The sequence below is a fragment of the Cynocephalus volans genome, chromosome 3 (genome assembly GCF_027409185.1).
Source record: "Cynocephalus volans isolate mCynVol1 chromosome 3, mCynVol1.pri, whole genome shotgun sequence".
NCBI lineage: Eukaryota > Metazoa > Chordata > Mammalia > Dermoptera > Cynocephalidae > Cynocephalus > Cynocephalus volans.
Genome location: NC_084462.1, coordinates 83377891 through 83402309, shown reverse-complemented (window position 1 = coordinate 83402309; position 24419 = coordinate 83377891). Strand labels below are relative to the sequence as shown.

General features: G+C 36.6%; 1 protein-coding gene across 2 annotated transcripts in view; it reads right to left on the bottom strand.

Moving 5' to 3' along the window:
• Positions 1 to 23947, bottom strand: part of DNAAF4 (dynein axonemal assembly factor 4) — a 71074-nt gene extending 47127 nt beyond the window's left edge. For both annotated transcript variants that reach the window (XM_063092091.1, XM_063092092.1), the window contains exons 1-3: positions 23825 to 23947; positions 22306 to 22453; positions 16415 to 16548 (exon numbers count right to left, since the gene is read on the bottom strand). In XM_063092091.1, the coding sequence (XP_062948161.1) occupies positions 16415 to 16548; positions 22306 to 22453; positions 23825 to 23947 (405 nt within the window). The remainder of the gene's footprint in view (positions 1 to 16414; positions 16549 to 22305; positions 22454 to 23824) is intronic.
• Positions 23948 to 24419: the final 472 nt, after the last annotated feature.

The window sequence follows — 24419 nt, the reverse complement described above, 5'->3', positions numbered from 1 at the left end:
TCAACATAGTGTTGGAAGTACTAGCCAGAGCAATCAGAGAAGAGAAGGAAATAAAGGGCATCCAGATTAGAAAAGATGAAGTCAAACTGTCCCTGTTTGCAGATGACATGATCCTATATATCGAACAGCCTAAAACCTCTACAAAAAAACTCTTGGAATTGATAAATGATTTCAGCACAGTAGCAGGATACAAAATCAACACACAAAAATCAGTAGCATTTCTTTTCTCCAATAGTGAACATGCAGAACGAGAAATCAAGAAAGCATGCCCATTTACAATAGCCACCAAAAACATGAAATACTTAGGAATTGAGCTAACCAAGGAGGTGAAAAATCTCTATAATGAGAACTACAAACCACTGCTGAGAGAAATTAGAGAGGATACAAGAAGATGGAAAGATATCCTATGCTCTTGGATTGGAAGAATCAACATAGTGAAAATGTCCATACTACCCAAAGTGATATACAAATTCAATGCAATCCCCATCAAAATTCCAAAGACATTTTTCTCAGAAATGGAAAAAACTATCCAGACATTTATATGGAACAATAAAAGACCACGCATAGCCAAAGCAATGCTGAGCAAAAAAAATAAAGCTGGAGGCATAACACTGACTGACTTTAAGCTATACTACAAAGCTATAATAACCAAAACAGTATGGTACTGGCATAAAAACAGACACACTGATCAATGGAATAGAATGGAGAATCCAGAAATCAACCCACACACTTACTGCCATCTGATCTTTGACAAAGGCACCAAGCCTATTCACTGGGGAAGGGACTGCCTCTTCAGCAAATGGTGCTGGGATAACTGGATATCCATATGCAGGAGAATGAAACTAGATCCATACCTCTCACCGTATACTAATATCAACTCAAAATGGATTAAGGATTTAAATATACACCCTGAAACAATAAAATTTCTTAAAGAAAACATAGGAGAAACACTTCAGGAAATAGGACTGGACACAGACTTCATGAATATGACCCCAAAAGCACGGGCAACCAAAGGAAAAATAAACAAATGGGATTATATCAAACTAAAAAGCTTCTGCACAGCAAAAGAAACAATTAACAGAGTTAAAAGACAACCAACAGAGTGGGAGAAAATATTTGCAAAATATACAACTGACAAAGTATTAATATCCAGAATATATAAGGAACTCAAACAACTTTACAAGAAAAAAACAAGCAACCCAATTAAAAAATGGGCAAAAGAGCTAAGTAGGCATTTCTCTAAGGAAGATATCCAAATGGCCAACAGACATATGAAAAAATGCTCAACATCACTCAGCATCCGGGAAATGCAAATCAAAACCACACTGAGATACCATCTAACCCCAGTTAGGATGGCTAAAATCCAAAAGACTCTGAACGATAAATGCTGGCGAGGTTGTGGAGAAAAAGGAACTCTCATACATTGTTGGTGGGACTGCAAAATGGTGCAGCCTCTATGGAAAATGGTATGGTTGTTCCTCAAACAATTGCAGATAGATCTACCATACGACCCAGCTATCCCACTGTTGGGAATATACCCAGAGGAATGGAAATCATCAAGTCGAAGGTATACCTGTCCGCCAATGTTCATCGCAGCACTCTTTACAATAACCAAGAGTTGGAACCAGCCCAAATGTCCATCATCAGATGAGTGGATACGGAAAATGTGGTACATCTACACAATGGAATACTACTCAGCTATAAAAACGAATGAAATACTGCCATTTGCAACAACATGGATGGACCTTGAGAGAATTATATTAAGTGAAACAAGTCAGGCACAGAAAGAAAAATACCACATGTTCTCACTTATTGGTGGGAGCTAAAAATTAACATATAATTCACACACACACACACACACACACACACAAAAAAAAAAAATAACGGGGGGGCGGAAGAAGATATAACAACCATAATTACTTGAAGTTGATATGACAAGCAAACAGAAAGGACATTGTTGGGGGGGAGGGAGGAGGGAGGGAGGTTTTGGTGATGGGCAACAATAATCAGCCACAATGTATATCGACATAATAAAATAAAAAAATTTAAAAATAAAAAAAAAATTTAAAAAAAGAATTTCAGTTTTGCATGATAAAAAGAATTCTGGAAATGAATGGTGGTGATAGTTGCACAACAATGTCAACTTACTCAATGCCACGCATCCGTACGCTTAAAAATGGTTAAAATGGTAAATTTTGGTTAGTATATTTTACCACAATTAAAAAATAAATTAAGAAAGCCAAACCCAGCCTCAACTAGGAAAGCTGCTGCCACCACCCCAGGCCCCACTGGGTCCTTACGCATGGAGCTGGGGGAAGCCTAACCAAGCTGCAACTAGGTAGAGAGCACACCAAAAATACCATTTTCACATGGGTAGCCTTCCATAGCCACGACAATTGCCATGGCTTCCACAGAAACTGCTAGTCTCTACAGCAGCAGTCACAGCCACTGTGTAGATGGCATGCCAGACTCTCAAATTCACTGACACAAGGAGAGGCACCAGCAGAGACCAAAAAAAAAAAAAAGAAGTGGTCCATTCTCTCCACAAAGCACACTCCAAAGTAATAGAAGAAGCATTTGATTTATAATAATAGGTGAGGACTTGATCACACCTGTCTCAGTACTGGACAGATCATCTAGGGAACAAACCAACAGAGGCAACAGAGGAATAGTTAATCTATCAGATGGAGAGAACAAATCTATGGTTATTAGAGGGAGGAAGGGGGGGAAGTAAGGGGAAAGGGAAGAGGGGGAAGGGGAGAGGGTAGGGGAGAGATTGGATGAAAGGCATAAATAATTATGATTTCTAACATTGAATATGCTAATAAAAAATGAAAAATGAAAATATTTGAAAAAAGAATTTTTTTTTTGCTTTCTGCTCTTAATTTCTTTAAAAACCTACAACTTTTTTTAAACAATGATTTTTAAAGTAAAATTATAATATGTATTGTTGGGTTTACAACAAATACATATACATATATATGAATGGTAACAACAGCCCAAAGGTAGCCTTAGAGTGAAGTTGCTATGTTAACCTGAAGATTATGATCAGTTACAGGTGTATAGAGCAACGAGAGAAAAATAAATTTTAAAAACCTAAAATATATGTACATAGGTAAAAAATCAAGAAAGGAACTCCAGTTTCAGCTCTGACATGTAAGGAGCTTAGAAGCTGTCACTCCCTATCCTTACAATAAGAAAAAGTTGGAAAAACTGAAAATCAGCAAGTTTTTGCAAACTCATCAGAAAAGTGAGGTCACAGGGCAAACTGCTACCCTGAAATCTGAGAGACAGGTGCATCCAAAAAGACAGGGCAAAGATTTGCTTACCTGTCGCAGAAGCTAGTAGAGCTATAAAACAGTAAAAACATTTACATGGTAATTTTGACAAAACACTGGAGCCTAAGTGTAGACTAGCATGAGAGTGAGAAATTCCTGGGGGTGCAATTTGTGGGGGGCACATAGTTTTGTGGGTTTTACCTCTAGAAACTCCACTAGGTTACCATGGTGAAGATCTAAAAATATACCTTGTGTCTGGCAGAGGGAGGGGAAGAATAATAATTATTGTGAAAGAGCAAAAGGCCCTTTATCTTAACTGGAGGAAGGAAATTACTCCCATTCCAGTCCACTCCAGCCTTTCTGTTCCACCTAAGACAGGAAAAAAACAAAGTTAACCCTCAGGGCTTCAAGAAAATAGACACAACACTGTAGTCAGAGAAAGGAACAGAGGGGCCGGGTAGGGGGTAGGGCAGGTGTATCACTAGAGAAACACTTGTGAAGATCACAGCCCTAAGATATAGGCCCATGAAAAAACTGAGATTTAATTGAAAATTCTTAGAATTCTTCCCCTTGCCTAATATTTACTACCACACCAGAAGGTTCCAGCATAATGACAGTGTATCACACAACTGAAAGAGCTGTGATAAAGACCCTTTTCTAAGGAGGAGTAGAAGGGGAAGCCCAAAGTCAAAAGGGGAGTTAACCAAAAAAATGACACAGAGGAATTCGAAGCCTCTGGTACCTACAGCTACAGCTAACATTAAAATTTGCCTAAATCCTAGCCAGATTAAAATAAATCCTCACACTAAAAGCCTAATAACCTCAGTTTCTATTACCCAATACAACATACTTAGCTTTCGACAAAACAGTTGCAAGCCATGCCAAAAGTCAAGAAAAAACACACTGTAAGGAGACAGAAAAATCATCAAACCCAGACTCAGATATGACACAGATATAAGAATTATCAGACACAGAACTAAAAATAACCATTTAATTTAGTAAGAGCTCTAATGGAAAAAGTACACAACATACAAAAACAGATGGGCAATACAAGCAGAAAAATGGAAACTCTCAGAAAGAATCAAAAGGAAATGCTATAAGTAAAAAATATGGCAACAGAAATGAAGAATGCCTTCAATGAGCTCATCGGTAGAATGAGTGAGCTTGAAGACAGACTCATAGAAACTTCCAAAACTAAAATGCAAACAGAAAAAAAAAATGAAAACCAAACAGAATACCCAAGAATTGTGCGGCAATTTCAAAGGGTGTAAAATTCACATAATTGAAATGGAAGAGGAAGAGGAGGAGGACGAAGAGGAAAAGGGGGGAGAGGAGGGGGAATAGGATGGGGAGGAGAAAGAACAAACCAGAAAAAATATTTGAAGTAATAATGGCTGAAAACCTTCCAAAATTAAGAACAGACACCATGAAGTTCAGAGAACACCAAGCAGGATAAATACCAAAAAGCTATACCTAAGCATATCACATTCAGACTGCAAAAAATCAAAGAGAGAAAATCTTGAAAGAGGCCAGAGGGGGAAAAACCCCTACCTACACAGAGGAACAAGTATGGGAATTACAGTAGACTTCTTGTCAGCAACCACACAAGCAAGAAAAGAGTGGAGTAAAATATTTAAAGTATAGAAGAAAACCCATCAGCCTAGATTCCTACATCTGGTAAAATTGTCTTTCAAAAGTAAAGGTGAGATAAAGACTTTCTCAGACAAACAAAATGGAATTTATTACCAACAGACCTACCCTGCAAGAAATGTTCAAAGAAGTTCTTCAGGAAAATGATGTGTCAGAAGCTTACATCCACGTAAAGAAAGGAAGGGCATTAGAGAAGGAATAAATGAAGATGAAATAAAATGTTTTATTTATCTTATCCTTAATTGATCTAAAAAATAACTGTTTAAAGCAATAATAGTATACATGTATTGGGTGATTATAGCATATTGTTAAGTAAAATAAATGGCAGCGATGACACCAGGAATAGGAGGGAAGAATTAGGACTACTCTGTTACAATGTTTCTGCACTACACATAAAGCAATATAGCATTATTTGAAGGTGGACATTAATCCAACCTTATCAGTAATCATTTCAAATGTGAATGGTTTAAATACACTAACTTAAAGACAGAGATTGCCACAGTATATAAAAAAGCGACATCCCACTGTTAGTTGTCTATAAGATCATACTAAGAGTAATCAAAAGAAAGCAGGAGTAGCTATATTAGTTTCAGAACAAGTAAAATTATCAGGGATAAAGAGGGTATTAGACACACAAGAAACAAACAATCTTGAATAGGCCAATATTTAACAAATTGAATCAATACTTCATAACTTTCCAAAATGGAAAGCACCATCCCAGATGGGTTCACTAGGAATTTCTATCAAACACTCAAGGAATAAATTGTAACAATTCTCTATGAACTTTTTCAGAAGACAGAAACAGAGAGAATATTTCCTAACTGATTCTATGAGGCTAGCATTAGCCTAAGACCAAACCACACAAAGATATTACAAGAAAAAAAACTAAATACCAATATTTCTCATGAACACAGATGCAAAAATCCTCAAGAAAATACCAGCAAATTGAATCTAACAATGTAAAAAAGAATTATACATCATGACAAAGTGTGATGTATCCCAGGTATGCAAGGCTGATTCAACACTTGAAAACCTATTAATGTAACCCATTATATCAACGGACTAAAGACAAACAATCACATGATCATATCAATAGATGAAGAAAAAGTATTTGGCAAAATACAAGATCCATTCATGATAAAAACTCTCAGTAAACTAGGAATAGAGAAGAACTTTCTCAACTTGATAAAGAATACCTACAAAAAATGCATAGCAGACATCATACTTAATAGTGAGTAACTTGAAGCTTGCCCACTAAGATCAGGAACAAGACAAGGATGTCCCAAGTCACCATTTCTTTTCAACATGGTAATGGAAGTCCTAGCTAATGCAATGAGATAAAAAAAGGAAATAAAAGGGATACATCTGGGGAAGGAAAAAATAAAACTGTCTTTGTTCATAGATGACATGCTAATCTATGTAGAAAACATGAAAGAATCAACAAAAAAAACTGCTGGAACTAATAAGTGATTATAGCAAGGTTGCAGGATACAAGAGTAATATACAAAAGTGAATGGCTTTCCTATATACTAGAAATAAACAAGTGTAAATTGAAATTAAAAACACAATATCATTTATATTAGTATAAATCTAACAAAATATGTTTAAGATATATATGAGGAAAACTAAAAACCCTGATGAAGGAAATCAAAGAAGAATAAACACATATTCCATGTTCACGAATAAGAAGACTCAACATTATCAAGATATTGGTTCTTCCCAACTTGATCTATGGGTTAAATGTAATCCCAATTAAAATTCCAGCAAGTTATTTTGTGGATATCAACACACTGATTCTCAGGTTTTTACAGAGAGGCAAAAGGTGCAGAATAGACAACACAATATTGAAGAAGCAGAACAAAGTTGGAGAACTACTACTGCCTGACTTCACAACTTACTATAAAGCTACAGTAATCAAGACAGTGGTATTGGTGAAAGATTAGACAAGTGCAATTGAACAGAATAGGGATCCCAGAAGCAGACTTACATAAATATGGTCAGCTGATCTTTGACAAATGAGCAAAGGCAATACAATGGAGAAAAGATAGCCTTTTAACAAATGGTGCTGGAAAAACAGGATATCCACATACAAAAAAAAAAAAATGAATCTAAACACAAGCCTTATGCCTTTCACTAAAGTTAACTCCAAATGGATCACAGACTTAATGTAAAACACATAACTATAACTCCTAGAAGATAACATTAGAGAAAATCTAAATGACCTTGGGTTTGGTGATGTCTTTTTAGCTACAACACCAAAAGCACAACCCATGAAAGAAAGAACATATAAACCAAACTTCATTAAAATTCAAAATTTCTGCTCTGTGAGAGACACTGTCCAAAAGAATTAAGACAAGTCATAGACTGGAAGAATATACCTGCAAAAGATGTATGTGATAAAGTACTGTTAACCACAATATATGAAGAACTCTTAAAACTCAATAATAAGAAGACAAAAACCCAATTAAAAAATAGGCCAAAGACCTTAATGGACATGTCACCAAAGATTTGCAGATGGCAAATGAGCAGATGCTCCACATCATATGTCAAGATATGACGTATGAAAAGATGCTCCACATCATATTCCACCAGAGAAATTAAAATTCAAAGAACAATGAAATGCCACCATACACCTATTAGAATGGTCCAAATCCAGAATGACAACACCAAATGTTGGCAAGGATGTGGAGAACAGAAACCCTCATTCACTTCTGGTTGGAATGTAAAATGGTACAGCCACTTTGGAAGGCAGTTTGGTGATTTCTTACAAAACTAAAACCATATGACATGGCGATCGCACTACTTGGTATCTACCCAAAGGAGTCAAAAATTTATGTCCATACAAAAGCCCACAAAGGGATTTTTAAAGCAGCTTTATTCATAATTGCCCAAACTTGGAAGCAACCAAGATGCCCTTCAGTATCTGAATGGATAAATAAACTGTAATATATCCAGACAATGGAATATTATTCAGAGCTAAAAAGAAAGGAGCCATCAAGCCATGAGAAGACATGGAGGAAACTTAAATACATATTATTAAGTGAAAAATCTAATCTAGAAAGTATACATATTATATAATTCAAATTGTATGACAACCTGGAAAAGGCAAAACTATGGAGGCAGTAAAAAGATGAGTGGTTATCAGGGTTTGGGAGACGGAGGGATGAATAGGCAGAACACAGAGACTTTTGGGGCGCAGTGAAACTACTCTGTATGATACTATAATATCTGATACATGTCATTATACATTTGTCCAAACCCACAGAACATACACCACCAAGGGTAAACCCTAATGTAAACTATGGACTTCGAGTAATAATGATGTGTCAATGTAGGTTCATCAGTTGCAACAAATGTACCACTAATGTGGGGGATGCTGATAACAGGGGAGATATGCATGTATGGGGACAGGTGGTATATGGGAAATTTCTGTCCCTTCTGCTCAGTTTTACTGTGAACCTGAAACTACTCTAAAAAGTAACATCTATTTGTTAAAAACTCCTCCCGCAAAATAGATTTTAATAATTTATAACCTAGTGTAACTATAAATAAATATATCTTTCAGAATTAAAAAAGAGGATATTACATAATCATAAAGGTGTCAATTCTTCAACGAGATATAACAGTCTAAATGTGTATGCATCTAACAATAAAGCTCACAATGCATGAGGCAAAAACTGATGGAACTAAAGAAACAATGGACTAACCCACTGTTAGAGTTGAATACTTCAATGCTTCTCCTTTGATAATTGATAGATCAAGAAGGCAGAAAATCAGTAATGACAGAGTTGATCTGAAAAGCACTAGCAATCAACTTGATCTAATTAAAATTTATGGGATATTCCATTCAACAACAGCAGAATACATATCCTTACATGGAGCACTCACCAACACAGGCCACAACCTTGACCAGAAACACACTTTAGCAAATAGAAAAGAATAGCAATCATAAAAAGTACATTCTCAGACCACACTGGAATTAGAATAGAAATCATCAACAGAAATTAATGAAGTTAGCTAAACAATCTCCAAATATTTGGAAATTAAACAACACATTTCTAAATAACACATGGGTCAAAGAAGAAGTCTCAAGAGAAATTTTTAAATATTTTGAACTAAATAAAAATGAAAATATAATTATCAAAATTTGAGATACAGAGAAAGTAGTGCTTAAAGGAAAATTTATAGCATTAAAAATACATATTAGAAAAGAAGATCTATGCTTTCACATTAGTAAACTAGAGAGGGGCTGGCCAGTTAGCTCAGTCAGAGTGCAATGTTATAATACCAAGGTCAACAGTTCAGATCCCTGTACTGACCAGCCACTAAAAAAAAAAAAAAAAAAAAAAAAAAAAAGGAAACTAGAAAAAAGGAAAGTAAATCAGTAGTAAAGCAAGGAGAAGAAAATAATAAAATTCAAAGCAGAAATCAATAAAATTGAAAACAGGAAAACAATAGAGAAAAATCAATAAAACCAAAAGCCACTTCTTTAAAAGATCAATAAAATTGATAAACCTCTAGCCAGGCTAATGAAGAAAAAAAGAGAGAAGACACAAATTACCCATATCAGAAATAAAGGAGGGATCATCACTACTGATTACCTGGACATCAAAAGGATAATAAAGTAATATTATGAACAACTCTATGCCAGAAATTTGTTAACTCAGATGAAATAGGTCAATTCCTTGAAAGACACAAACTGCCAACTCACATGAGGAGCAATAGATAACCTGAATATCTCAGTATCTGTTAAAGAAATTGAATCAATAATTTACAATCTTCCAACAAAGAAAGCACAGGGCTAGATGGTTTCACTCATGAATTCTATCAAATATTTACTGACCAGAGAAATTAAAAGTGTTATGAGGGAATATTACGAGAAACATTATGCCAACAAATTGGAAACATAGGTGAAATGGACAGATTCCTATAAAAACACAAAAAAGCTGACTGAAGAAGAAATGGAAATCCTGAAAAGACCTACAACAAGTAAAGACATTTAATTGGTAAGCCCAGATAGCTTCACTGATTAATTTGATATAAATTTTAAGGAGAAAAAATAACAACTTCTCTCAGAAAACAGAGGAGAGAATTCTTTCCAATTCACTTTATGAGGCCAGAATTATGCTGATATCAAGTCCATACAAAGACATCACAAGAAAAAAAAAATTAAAGATCAAAAATCATTTGTGAATATAGATAAGAATATCCTTACAAAATATTCACAAACTAAATCCAGCAAAAAACAAAAAGGTTATATGCAAAGACCATCTAATTTATGTCAGGAACGTAAAGCTGGTTTAACACCTCTATTAGCCCATTTTTGTCACTTCTAACAGAATACCTGAAACTAGGTAATGTTTAAAGAAAGGAGGTTTATTTCTTAGTTTTGGAGGCTGGCAAGTCCATGGTCCAGGCAGCGCATCTGGTGAGGGCCTTCTGGGTGGGAACTCTCTACAGGGTCCCAAAGTAATGCAGAGTATCTCATGGTGAGAATACCAAGAGCTCTCACGTGTTCCTCATAAAGCCACCAGTCCACATGCGTGATGATAACTCTTTATTCCGTGAATGGATTAATCCACTCATGAGGGTACAGGCTTCATGATCCCATCACCTCTCAAAGGCCCCACCTTTCAAATATCATAATTGGATTTCTCACTTTCTTAACAGTTACAGTGGGGAATAAGTTTCCAACACGTGAACTTTTGGGGGACACATCTGACCCACAGCAACCTCAAAACTCAATTAATGTACAACACCATGTTATAGAATAAAGGACAAAGACCATATGATCATCTCAATGAATGCAGAAAAAGCATGTGACAAAATTTAACACCTACTCATGAAAAAAACTTTGAAACAAACTAGGAATAAAAAAGAACTTCCTCATTCTGATAAAACAGCATGAAAAACTTAGAACATCATATTTAATGGCAAAGACTGAATGCTTTCCTCCTAATAAGATCAGGAATACAGCAAGGAGGTCAGCTCTAACTGCTTCTATTCAACATTACACTGGAGGGTCTAGCCAGTGCAATAAGGCAAGAAAAAGGAATTAAAGCCATATCTATTATAAAGAAAGAAGTAAAACTATGGTCAAACAAAATGTGAAAAACCTATACAATAGAAGGCCACTTGACAATAAAAAAGAGCAAACTGCTAATACATGCAACAACACAGATAAACCTCTATAACATTATACAAAATGTAAGAGGCAAGACACAAAAGACTACATATAGTATGATTCTAATTATATGAAATTTTTAGAAAGGCAAAACAATAGAGACAGAAAGCGGATCAGCTGTTGCCGGGAGCTAGATATGAGAACAGGCATTGACTGCAAACAACATGAAGGAATTTATTGGGGTGCAGAAATGATGCAAAACTGGACTGTGATAATGACTGCCCAAGTATATAAATTCACCAAAATTCATTGAATTATAAACTTAAAATGGGTGAATTTTATAGCATGTAAATTCAGTAACACTGTTAAAGGTTTAAAATAATTTTTAAAACAATGTGGAACATAGCCAAGAAAATTTGAAAACACTTGGGGATGAGAGCAGATATTTGCCTTAACAGATATTGAAATATACTCTATGAAGCTATGGCAACAAGGCAAGGTTCTAGAATTAATCTACTCAGTAATCCAACATACAGTAGTTAAGTATCTGTGTGCTATGTGTTAGCATATGAGTCATCCTAGGAAAATACAGGCTTTCTAGAATTATTAAAAGGAAGAAGCCTAAAATTCTCATACTACTTCACAGGTATAACTTTTACAACCTTCAAGAAAATTCTGCTCATTAAGCCAAAAATGCCAGGGAAGAATATCTTAAAATTTTATCTTTCACATGTAGTTATATATCATTCTAACAAGAGTTCCCTTAAGCTAAGAAAATTAAAGTATTAATTCACAGTCTAAAGTTTACTAAATATGTGATACTGTTTTGAATTTTCTTTTGGGTAGCTGTCAACTTCTGAAATTTAATTATTTAGTTGTTTGCTTATATTCTGTGGTAATAAGAATCTGGTGTTTAAAATGGTATAGGTATTAGTAACAGACCAAGCTAAAAAATAACAAAACTCATTTTCATTTCAATTCCTACTTCTCCTTGCTATGACTGAATTGTGTCCCCCACGAAATGTGTATGTTGAAACTCCAGCCCCCTGTGTAACTGTATTTGGACACAGGGCCTGTAAGGGGGTAATTAAGGTTAAATGAGGTCATAAGGGTGGGGCCCTGATACAACAGGATAGGTGTCCTCATAAGAAGAGACATCAGTGAAAATGCAGTGCGAAGGAGGTTGTCTGCAAGCCAGGAAGAGTCCTCACCAGAAACTGTATCGCTGGCACCTAGATTTCTATCGCTGGTATTAGATTTCCCAACCTCCAGAACTGTGAGAAAAATTAATTTCTTTTGTTTAAGCCATGCAGTCTGTGGTATTTTGTTATGGCAATCCAAGCAGACTAAGACACTTCTCTTTTCCTTTTCTCATATTTTTGAATAGGTGAAATGTGGCCCAAAGATAGCAAAGAGAACTAGCTATAAGGAGAACCAATGGCTAATTAATTCACAGATTAAAAAAAATCAAGCCTCCAAATAAGTGAGAAGAACTTGTTCAACCTTCCAGCAAATTTAGACTTAAGCTATTCTGCCTTTCAATTTACTTAATTAAGTTGATATGTGGACTTACTTCATAAAGCATAAAGATTTATAAAATGACTTGGAAACCACATATGTAAACAAGAATAAGATAAACTCTTATGACAGAAGTTAGCTCCATCTCTCCTTGAACAGAAGTTATTACATGGTAGAAGATTTTTGTTTTTATACTATATGGTTTCACAACCCTGTTATAATGTTTGGTATCTTTTAAAAATTCAGCTTCAGCTTAATGATGAAAAAAACTTCCTTAAGCCAGTATATAAGTTTACTACACAGAAAGATACAATACTGTCATATTTAATGCTATATGTATTAAATGTCTATTTGACTTCAAGAAACAAAACTGATAAATTGAGGAAAAAAAGAAAAATTGTTAGTTTTTTAAACAAAATTTGGACTAATGGAAATGAGTTAATACATTTTTGTACCCTACCCATTGTGTTATTCTTGCTGCTCAGTAACCCTTATTCATCTCTAATAACAGACTTTCACAAACCACTTCCTTCTTTGGAGATGCCCAATTGCACTTTGCTACTTCTACCTCTTTTAGAAGACTTTGTTGTTAAGAAGATAGGAACCATCTGATGACATGTTCTTTCAACATCTCTCCGAAACAAAAGTATTTCTTCTCCCATACTCTGTTCTTTTCAAGGCTAACACCTCAATCTCCATTATAAATGTGTGACCCTACACCATGTACCTCTTTACCATAATCCTACCTGTAGCTATTAACCACTCAACTGGTTCTCAAACTTAACTCCACAATGGGTAGGCCACCTACTTCCACATACAGAGGACTAGGGAAAAAAACCAATATTGTTCTAAAATTATCTCCTATGAACCTTCAGGGACTTCCCAAAAAGTTTATCAAGGTCTAAATTCAGGGGACTACAGAAAGGAGAGAAAGAAGACTGGCTGTCCTGTGCTTAAGTTGTTAGAGCTCGACAGAACCCTCCACCAATCCTACATCTGGATGCAGTAAACCAAGTTTGAAGCAATAAAGACTTAAAGTAAGATTCATATGAACATGAGTAAAACTGATTATCATTGTTACGACAATTCTACAATATCTGAAGCAATTGTTTTACGGGGATTAAAAGGCAGTCAAAAGAATAGGTGGCTTATCTTCCTCTGGGCCCTGTTAAGTGCAGAGGTGAATCATCTCACTATACACCAAAGGACGAAGCAAAGAAAAGGCAGTGCTAGGGATATACTGCAAACAGATGGGAGTCAGATCCACACTAGATCACTATTCCATCTCTCAACTTTTTCTGTTAGATGAGTCTAATTCTCTTTATTGTTTAACCCCTGCTCTTTTCAACTCAAACAAATTGAGTAAATTGTAAAATGGCCACAAATTCCCCCAATCCCTATATGCATACACCTTTGCGATGTGATTTAATCCCTCTTTCCAAGAAGAGGCATAAACTATTTCTCCCATTCTTGAATCTGGACTTGGCTATGTGACTTGCTTTGGCTAATGGGACATTAGCAAATATGACATAGCAAAGGCTTTAAAAGTGCTTGTGCATTAGGGCTTTCCCTCTCTTGATTCTGGGAACCTTAAGACTACCAAGGAAAGAAGCCTGGGCTAGGCTCCTGAAGGATGAGATACCACATGGAAAGAGGCTCCAGCTCAGATAGTCAAGGCTCTAGACATGTGAGTGAGGCAATCCTAGAACATCCAGTCACAACTGAATCAGCCCCAAATCATAAGAACTACCTAATCAACACACAGAATCTTAAGAAATAAATGTTTGTTGTTTTAAGGCATTAAATTTTGGATGGTTTGTTACACAGTGTTATAGACTGAATGTGTCCGTCCAAAATTCATATGTTGAAGCCCTAACCCTTAGTGTGGCTCTATTTGGAGATGGGGCTTCTAAGGAAGAATTAAGGTTAAATGAGGCTATTTGAGTGGGACCCTTATCTAATAGGATTATTGTCCTCACAAGAGAGCTCACTTGTGCGCTCTCTCTCTGCTATGCGTGAACACAGCAGGAAGGTCTGCAAAACCGGAAGAGAACCCCACCTGAAAGAGATCCTACCAGACCTTGATCTGGGTCTTCTAGCTTCAAGAACAATGAGAAAATAAATTTCTGTTGGGTAAGCCATGCCGTCTGCAGTATTTTGTTATGGCAGCCTGAGCAGACTAACACACACAGCACAGCAAATTGACATAGAGCGTCTTAGCACTAACTCTGCTGATTATTTTTAAAATGTGACCACTTAAAAACTACTACTTTTGGTAAATTGTTTAGGCTAATAACAGGTTGCCTTTTGTTTTGTTTTCATATCTCTTCATAGCTATTATTGGTTCATCAAAGTTCATTTCTGAAAAGTGTCTAAGATTGGACAGAATAAAAATAGTTTCAGTTATCCATCAAAGTAGAATTTTGCTATGAGTACATGTTACTAGAGCATTGTATTCATTTTAATTCATTCAAGTATTTGAGCACCTATTATCTACTTGGAAGTGAGTATAATAAAGATGAAAGAAAACATAGTACCAACTCTCAGCACTACTGAGGGAAGGAAAAAAACAGTTTGCATACAGGCTACAGGCTTTCATAAGTTCTATCCACTTTAATGTAATCCACATCTTTATATTTTATACATAAATGGTCCTAAACCAACTTTCCAAATATCAAAGTCAGGCTTTCATTCATCAGTAGCCTAATAACCTCAAGAAAGAGTAGCATGGTGGTGCTGCCTTCCAGTCAATTGTTCAGTTTTGTCATATTTATCAACAGAGCAGTATCCGTGCCATTATTTAACTATTTTATTAGTTCATTAAATATTTACCTATTACCAAAAGTTTTAGATTATTTTGCTTTTATTTTTTTAAAATTCAGGAAAATGATAAAATCAAAAGGCTGATATCTGTGATAATACAATCAAGAAAAGATGAGAATCATCAAATATACTGAAGGCAGGAGTCTTGGGCCAGCTGATTACTAAGTAAAAGACAAGGCATGTAACCATAAGCTATATTTAAAAGTCAAGTATAGGCGATAAAAGAACTGGAGAAATTCTTGGAATCATGAACTGCTGATTATAAAAAACAAATACTAGTGATGCAAATGCAAAAGAAGAGTCCTGGGTCCATAGAACTCTTGATAAGATAATGCTTATTATAGATTCCTTAATCACTTCAAGATGTTCAAAAGAGAATATGAGATAAGAAATTACTTGTAAAAATTACAGTAGGCAAATCTATAGAGACAGAAAGCAGATTACTAGTTACCTACAACTAGGGGTTACAGGAATGAGGAATGACTGTTAATGGGCATTGGGTTTCTTTTGGGGATGATGAAAATGTTCTAAAATTGACAGGTAATGGTCAAAACCACTAAATTGTACACTTTCAAATGGGTGAATTGTATGGTACATTAATTATATCTCAAAAAATGTATTACTGATAAAAGCTTTCACTTGAATGTTTCAACCTTCAAGTTAAAAAGGAATTAATCTGTCAATATTTAGGGTTTAATGTATGCTTTTTTTGTTTTAAACAATTGTGTCCATTATTCGAAGATTTTTTAAAAAGTTAAAACACGTACATCATAGAAACTTTATAATTCTTTTACTCCCCTAAAATTAGAACACCTCTTCCTGAAACAAGTAAATCTATCATCCAACTTTTATACCCTCAACTTTCATGCAGATTTTCAGGAACACGTGTATGTAGCAGATAGTTCATACTATAACCCAAGTACGAACAAAATGCTAAGGAAATACAGTGGTTGGAACTAATTATCCTTACATAGTTTACTATTACCTCTTTAGAAGACTTTCTTGTCAATCTGCAACTTACCTTCATCATGACATTTAGTGCATATTTTTGATCTTCCCTCTTTGCTGCAGCTTTTGCTTCCATAGCTTCTTTTGCTTTCTCTTGTGCTTGTAAAATAGATTTTTCTCTTATTTTTTGCATCATCTCTTTGTCAACTAAAACGTAAGGAATATTACTATATTAGGATTATAATTAATTTGTTTTACTTAGGAGAAAACAATTTAACTCGCTGATCTCGGATGAGATTTCTTTTGATCCAACTTCACAAAAAAGAATGAAAACATTCAATATCAAACTGGCCAAGAGGACCAGCCAGGGGCCTGAGACATGGAGCCAGGGGAAGCCGAACCCAGCCATAACTAGGCAAGCTGCCGCCACCGCCTCAGGCCCCACCAGAGTCCTAAGGCACAGATCTCAGTGAAGCTGGAACCCAGCCACAACCAGTTAAAGAGTATACCAAAAACACCATTTTCACGCAGGAAGCCCACCATTGCCACCCCAATTGCCATGATTGCCACAAAAGCAGCTAGTCTCTATAGCTGTAGTCACAGCCACCATGCAGATGGCACGCCAGACTCTGGACTGCACTGATACAAGGAGAGGCACCAGTGGCAACCAAAACAAAAAAAAAAAAGAAAAGAACAGGTCTTCTCTCTCCACAAAGCACACTCCAGAGTAACAGAAGAAGCATCTGATTTACGATAATAGGGGAGGACTTGGTCACACCTGTCTCAGCACTGGACAGATCATCTAGACAACAAACAAACAGAGCAACAGTTAATCTATCAGAGGAGAGAACAAATCTATGGTTATTAGACAGGGGAGGAGAGAGATTGGATAAAGGGCATAAAGAATAAGTATGATTTGTAACAATGAATATGCTAATTTAAAAAAAAAGCATGCAAGAAATACCTGTTCTCTCTTTCTGCAGATTAAATATTTTCTGCTTATTCAAATCTTTAAAAAAAAAAATACTGGCCAAGAAGGTGACATTAAAAGGTAAGCAATTAACCGTAATAAGAATGAATTACTACAGAATGAGGTGGGGAGGGGAACGGATGGGGGAGGGACACAAGAGGAGTAAGGAATGAGAGAGAAGGGGGAATGAGAGGGAGAGGGAGGACATGAGGTGGGGGGGTGGCAGAAGAACACATTTGTCCTCTTCCCTCTCTATTGAGAACTAAGGCTATTTGCTTATCAGCCTGATCACAATAAATCATCACTATGGGGTCTCCTGGAAGAGCAGATGGGTTGAGATCACCTGAAATGATCAATCACCTTTGCAAACATAAAGCGGTAATTTATACATATGAAGAGTAAGTACAGGACCAGCCCTAAGAAAAGTTATAAAGTAACATGACACACTATATATAGAACTTTACCATTCACAATTATTTTTATATTCGGTGTGACTCAATATTTTATAAACCACAGGCTGTGATCCATTAGTGAGTAAATTATCTTAGGGAAGGAAGGACCAAGCCTTGAGGGAAGGGAGCAAGCCCTGAGAGAAGGGATCTAGCCTTTGAGGAGAAAAAATGAGGAGAGAGAAGAAAAGCTAGAGGTGGGGGTGAGGAAGGTGGAAGCGGGAGAATGAACTGAAGGACGGAGGGATGAATCAGGCCCTGGGTATGTGTTCTTAACTTTTTTTGTGCAGCAGACCCATAGGCAGAGTAGTAAAGACAACGGACTCCTCCATAATGTCTTAAAATATAAGAAATAAAATACACAGGCTTACAAAGAAACTCAGTTATATTAAAATGCTTGTAAAATTTTTAAAAAATGAATTCATAATACACTAATATGTGCTTCTTTATTAATGCATTAAATAATATTTGCAACAAGTCTAATAAATACTATAATTTCCAAGTAACGATGAGTATAAAAGAGGTATCTATGATATAAACATCTTTGTGATTTTTGTTGATACTACTTGCTATGATCTGAATGTTTGTTTCCCTCAAAATTCATACATTAAAATCCTAACCCCCAGTGTGATAGTATTTAAAGTGGGGCCTTTTGGGAGGTAAATCCTTATAAAGGAGGCCCAGAGAGCTGCTTTACCCGTTCAACCATGTGAGGACACAGTGAAGAGGTGCCATCTATGAGAAAATGGGCCCTCACTAGACACCAAATCAGCCAGTGCCTTGATCTTGTACTCCCATCCTACTCAACTGTGAGAAAAGAATTTCTGTTGTTTATAAGCTCCCCAGTTTATGTATTTTGTTACAGCAGCCCTAACACATGAAGACACTACTGATGTTTGTTGCCTACATTTATAATTGAAAGGGATGTTACATTTCAGTTACAGGTAAGTAAAAAGTATGTAATTTTTATTCATCTAAGATCTTGGCTGGGAATTAGGACTGGAATTAGGTCTGAAGCTTCCCTCCAACCCTCCTCATGTTTAGAAATAGAGAGGCAGACAGACCAGCTTCCGGGGCAGAAATAATTAAAAGAACATCAACTTTCCAAATGAAGTGCTCCACATCTAAAAGAAATGAAGAGTGTATCAGGAAGGAACTTCAGGAAAAAATGGGGCAAATATGTTTTGAATAATGAGGCAGACAGGCTTGGAGTATAGACTGGAGTTCCACAATACCTTAAGTGAAAAAAAGATTATTAAATAAGTTATCTCGCTGAATTGCAAGTGAAACTGAGTTTAATTTCTAAAGGAATCTCAAACCAGGTTTCTGAAGTTGAAACAATATTCATCAATTGTTATATAAGTCAGTTTTAAGACTGTTTTGATTAGTATAAATCAGAGTTTGGCAAACTATGGTCCACAGACCAAATCCGACCTGCTGTCTGTTTTCCCACAGCCAACAAGCTATAAATAATTTTTACATTTTAAAAATATCAATTTAAAAAAATTTTACATTTTAAAAATTTGCAAATTTTAAAATTTATAAATTTTTTAAAATTTTACATTTTTTTAAAAATCAAAAGACTATTTTGTGACATAAAAATTAGATGAAATTCAAATTTCAGTGTCCCTAAAATACATATTGTCTATGGCAGCTTTTGTGCTACAATCACAGAGCTAAGTAGATGTGATAGAGACCATATGGCTTGCAAAGTCTAAAGTACTATATGGTCCTTTACGCAAACAGTTTTACAATCCTTGGTTCAGATGGTCAAAATTTGGAATGGTTGACTGTGGAAGAGGAGAATCAAGTAGATTTTCAGTGAAAGCAGATGTGTAAAACAGAAAGATCATGATTAGGAAAGAAAATTCCCTTCCCACTTCTGGATAAGGTAGTCTCCAGGTTAAGAAGGAAATCTGACATAAAAGAAAGTATTCCATTTCAGAAAATATGTTGTGGGAAAAGCAACAGGTTTTCGGATACAATTCTTCTCTATATCCTAAAAAGATGGTAGACAAAACATTTCCTGGGAAAATCTGTTGCCCACCAGGGAAGAGAGACATGCACACAAACACCTAAGTCTGTGGTTTCAAATTTAGCCAGTCATCAGAATCACCTGGGGAGTTCCCCTGCACCCCGCTCCTTCCTGTCTATTTTAAAATAAACCATTATAATAGTAGGTAATGGTTCTGATCCCATCCAACTTCAAAATTAAGATTATCCACAAGAGTTGAAATAAATAAAAGTGTTAACAATTCATCTTAGGTAAGAAGTCAGAACACCCTAGGTGTGTATCATGACATTCCCAGGCACTATCACAGACTTACTGAGTCACAAAAGAAGGCAAGGGTGGGAGACCAAGAATCCAGTTGTTAAAAACTCCTTCGGATTGGTAAAGGGCCACAAAAAATGATTACATTGTGTAATGATAAAAAAATAAGAATAAAAATTAATTAATTAATTAATTAAAACCCACCCACCCCCCTTAGATAGTCTGGGACTTGCTAAAGAAATAAAGTAACCTGGCTATGGTAACCTACCTTCACCAGTATTCTCTGAGCTAAATACGAGATCTTAACGAAAAAAAATTCTTCCTCAGTGCTGGTTCTGGGGATCAAAAATTTAAATTCCTCTGCAAAATACCAAGAAAGCCTTAATATAAAAAATGATTTCAATCCCTTCCATTCTCAATAGTCCACACTCAAGTCTTAATGCCAGAGGTCTAAGAGAAATTCCAGGCAGTAGATACAAAGTACTAGAAAACATGACAACTAGAAGAGGAAGGAGAATGGAGCTAAAGCAGTAGAGGACAATTATTGACCCACTGTTGGACAGTGAACAGGACTGACTCCATCTTTGATCTCTACTGCCATGCTGACAGCTGTTGAACTCTCTCCTTTGTTTCACTGGCTAGTTATGCAGTAACTTGTGGGCAAGTGTATACAGGAGCACAGTTTTAAGAGAGTAGACGACTTATGCAGCGAGTGGAGTCCGGAAATCTGCACAATAGCATCACACAAGACCTCTGCTTCATAGATCATAGGACAACTGGTAAGTGATGTTATCAACTTATCTTTCTTAAGCTGTTTCTTTGACATTATTTTTGGTAACACTGCTTTTGCTACATAAGCTTTGTCTGAAGCTAGAAAGCTAGAGCCCTCATCTGCTGTAGACATCTGATTCTTCACCATGTGCGACCTCCCCTTATGTAAGTTACCCTTTAATAAAACTCTTTGTAAACTGTATAAAATTGCCTGCTTCGGTTTTTTGGTTTCAAAGTTCCTGCTCAATTCATAGGATATTATACCTTAACTCCCTCCTTGTACACCCACAAAGCTGATCTTGGCAGCAGAACAGAGTACTGATTAACAGTATAGAGAACTAGCTGTGATCTCAATTTTGGCTGCACATTATAATCCCTGGAAAGGCTTTTTTAAACTACCAACAGCTGGGTCCCATTCCCAGAAACTGATTTGATTGATCCAAGGTGAGTTTCGGGCATCTGTATTATTTTAAAATTCCATAGGTAATTCAAATATGTAGGTAGAGTTGAGAACCACTGCTTTAGAGTGAAACTGCTAAAGCCCCAATTCCAGTCAGCCAGTTACTAGCTATGACCTTTACCAATTACTCAGCCCTTCTGTGCATCAATACCTCACCTGTAAAAAAGGGTAATAATACCTAAGTGATAAGTTGTTCAGAAGATTAACAGATATTTTAATGCCTAATACAAAGTAAGTTCTCAAAAAAGAAATAAAGGGGAGGGCTTAACTCTTAACATACTGCACACATTTTCTGCTTAATGTGCTCTAACTTTGAGTAATTCAATCTTGAAGCTTATTTAAGCAGCAGCTGCACCACTATATCATTTAAAACAGGTTTATATGCCTATTTTTTTTTTTTCCTACGAGAGCAATTGAAGGAGTTCAGGACATACCACCCCAAAATATGCTGCTTTGGTATATTGATTATTTTGAGCTTAAAGGACTTGAAAAACAACAAATGCAGAGAGAGGCTTTCTTTGAATTTTTATCTGCCTAAAAACAAACTCTCCAAAAGGAATTCGATTGCCACAAATTCCCCCTGTGGAGTTTCATCAACCAGAGAATACTGACTCTTATCACAGGACAGGATACTAAAAGTTGACTTGGATACCTGGACAACTTTGTTACAAATTGTAATATCTCCCATCTATTCTTCTAAGGACCCATTCATCTTTGCTAAAAATCATTTACTGTCCTAAATCGGCCTACACATCCCCTCCTCCCCTATAAGCTCTCAAATCTCACCATGGGTATTCACTTTTTTTTTTCCTGTGATGCTCCCAAGTAAATAATATTTTAAAAAATAATAAACTTGTATACCTTCTCTCCTGTTAATCTGACTGTTATTAGTTTATTTCATAGACCCAGCTACCGAATCTAGGAAAGTAAAGAGAACGTCTTTCTTCCCTTTACACAATACAGATGTTTCAAATTTAAAAAAAAAAAAAGTATAAAACGGAAAAAACACAACCAGATGAACATCTTTTAATAAAGAACTTACCCCCTGACACAGATAGGGTCTCCCACATTGTCGCTTCTTTTTTATACAGGGTGAAGACGATAGTGTCATTCCCAATCTTCGCTTTGCTGCTCGCATCGTCTATGGGAGCATAGAGAAATACCTCAAATAAAAATGGAGGAAAGTTGACCTATTCAGAAAGGAGAAAACGGAAGTTGTTAGTTACACAAATTAAAGATACTGCCATTAAGAAATACGTGATGAAGGCCAAAATAATTTTCTTAAAGTACCACTAAATTTATTCCAGGTAGCTAAAGATTAGCAAGGCATAAGAGGAAGCCCTGGATAAAAGTAATCTCTGACTCGATGACATCTGTCTACAGATGAGAGGTCACCTGTACGGGATTCACTTTTTAAAATTAGGACGTCATTTTCCATAGAGGCTGCACCATTTTGCAGTCCCACCAACAGTGTATGAGAGTTCCTTTTTCTCCGCAACCTCGCCAGCATTTATCGTTCATAGTCTTTTGGATTTTAGCCATCCTAACTGGGGTTAGATGGTATCTCAGTGTGGTTTTGATTTGCATTTCCCGGATGCTGAGTGATGTTGAGCATTTTTTCATATGTCTGTTGGCCATTTGTATATCTTCCTTAGAGAAATGCCTACTTAGCTCTTTTGCCCATTTTTTAATTGGGTTGCTTGTTTTCTTCTTGTAAAGTTGTTTGAGTTCCTTATATATTCTGGATATTAATCCTTTGTCAGATGTATATTTTGCAAATATTTTCTCCCACTCTGTTGGTTGTCTTTGAACTCTGTTAATTGTTTCTTTTGCTGTGTAGAAGCTTTTTAGTTTGATATAATCCCATTTGTTTATTTTTCCTTTGGTTGCCCATGCTTTTGGGGTCGTATTCATGAAGTCTGTGCCCAGTCCTATTTCCTGAAGTGTTTCTCCTATGTTTTCTTTAAGAAGTTTTATTGTTTCAGGGTGTACATTCAAATCCTTAATCCATTTTGAGTTGATTTTAGTATACGGTGAGAGGTATGGATCTAGTTTCATTCTCCACAATGGAATACTACCCAGCTATAAAAACGAATGAAATACTGCCATTTGCAACAACATGGATGGACCTCGAGAGAATTATATTAAGTGAAACAAGTCAGGCACAGAAAGAGAAATACCACATGTTCTCACTTATTGGTGGGAGCTAAAAATTAATATATAAATTCACACACACACACACACACACACACACACACAAACCGGGGGGGCTGGGGAAGAAGATATAACAACCACAATTACTTGAAGTTGATATGACAAGCAAACAGAGGGGACATTGTTGGGGGGGAGGGGGGAGGGAGAAGGGAGGGAGGTTTTGGTGATGGGGAGCAATAATCAGCCACAATGTATATCGACCAAATAAAATTTAAAAAAAAAAAAATTAGGACGCCATCTGCAAGGACGCGCCTGTTGCTCGTGCCCAAGCGGAGGCCAAGCGGCGCTCTCGCAAACGCTTCAGACCACACTCCCGGGGAACCGGCAGGCACGACTCGCGTTCCTACCTTCAGATAGTTTTCTGTGCAGAATACGTCCGCGTCTCTGACGCAGACACCTCGGAGGGGCAGAGAGACAAAGACCGCAGTCTTCGTCTGCTGCCAGCTGTAATCGCTAATCTGGAGGGGCATCCCGACAGCGGTTCCAGAGGTCGGCGGCACTGGTGACTACCGGCGGCCGCTTGGTTGCTAGGCAAGCTGGGGTTACCACGCGCCAGTTCTTCCGGGTCGGGCCAGGCCGCGGACACCCACCCCCTCCCCAATCCCAGCGTGCCCCGGGCGCGCCCAGCCTAGCTTGCTGGTGGGCTTGGGGCCACTTGGTCTCCTGCACAGGGGAGTTAGGTTTCTTTTGGGGTGTTTTCTTCCTCACGGTGTGAGCGAATGTCTGAAGAAGTCGGTCCACAGCTTTTGCTTAAAGAAAAGAGCTTTAAGCCTGAGAATGCAAAGAACGGATGTGGGCTTATGGTACAGGAAAGTGTAACCCATGAGGAACAGGCGCGACGCCCTTGCGCCATTGGAGCCCCCAGACTTCTGTTTGTGTTAATTGAGGCTATTAAGAGTGACCACCACTTGATGTACCTATTTAGGAAATTTCTTGATCATA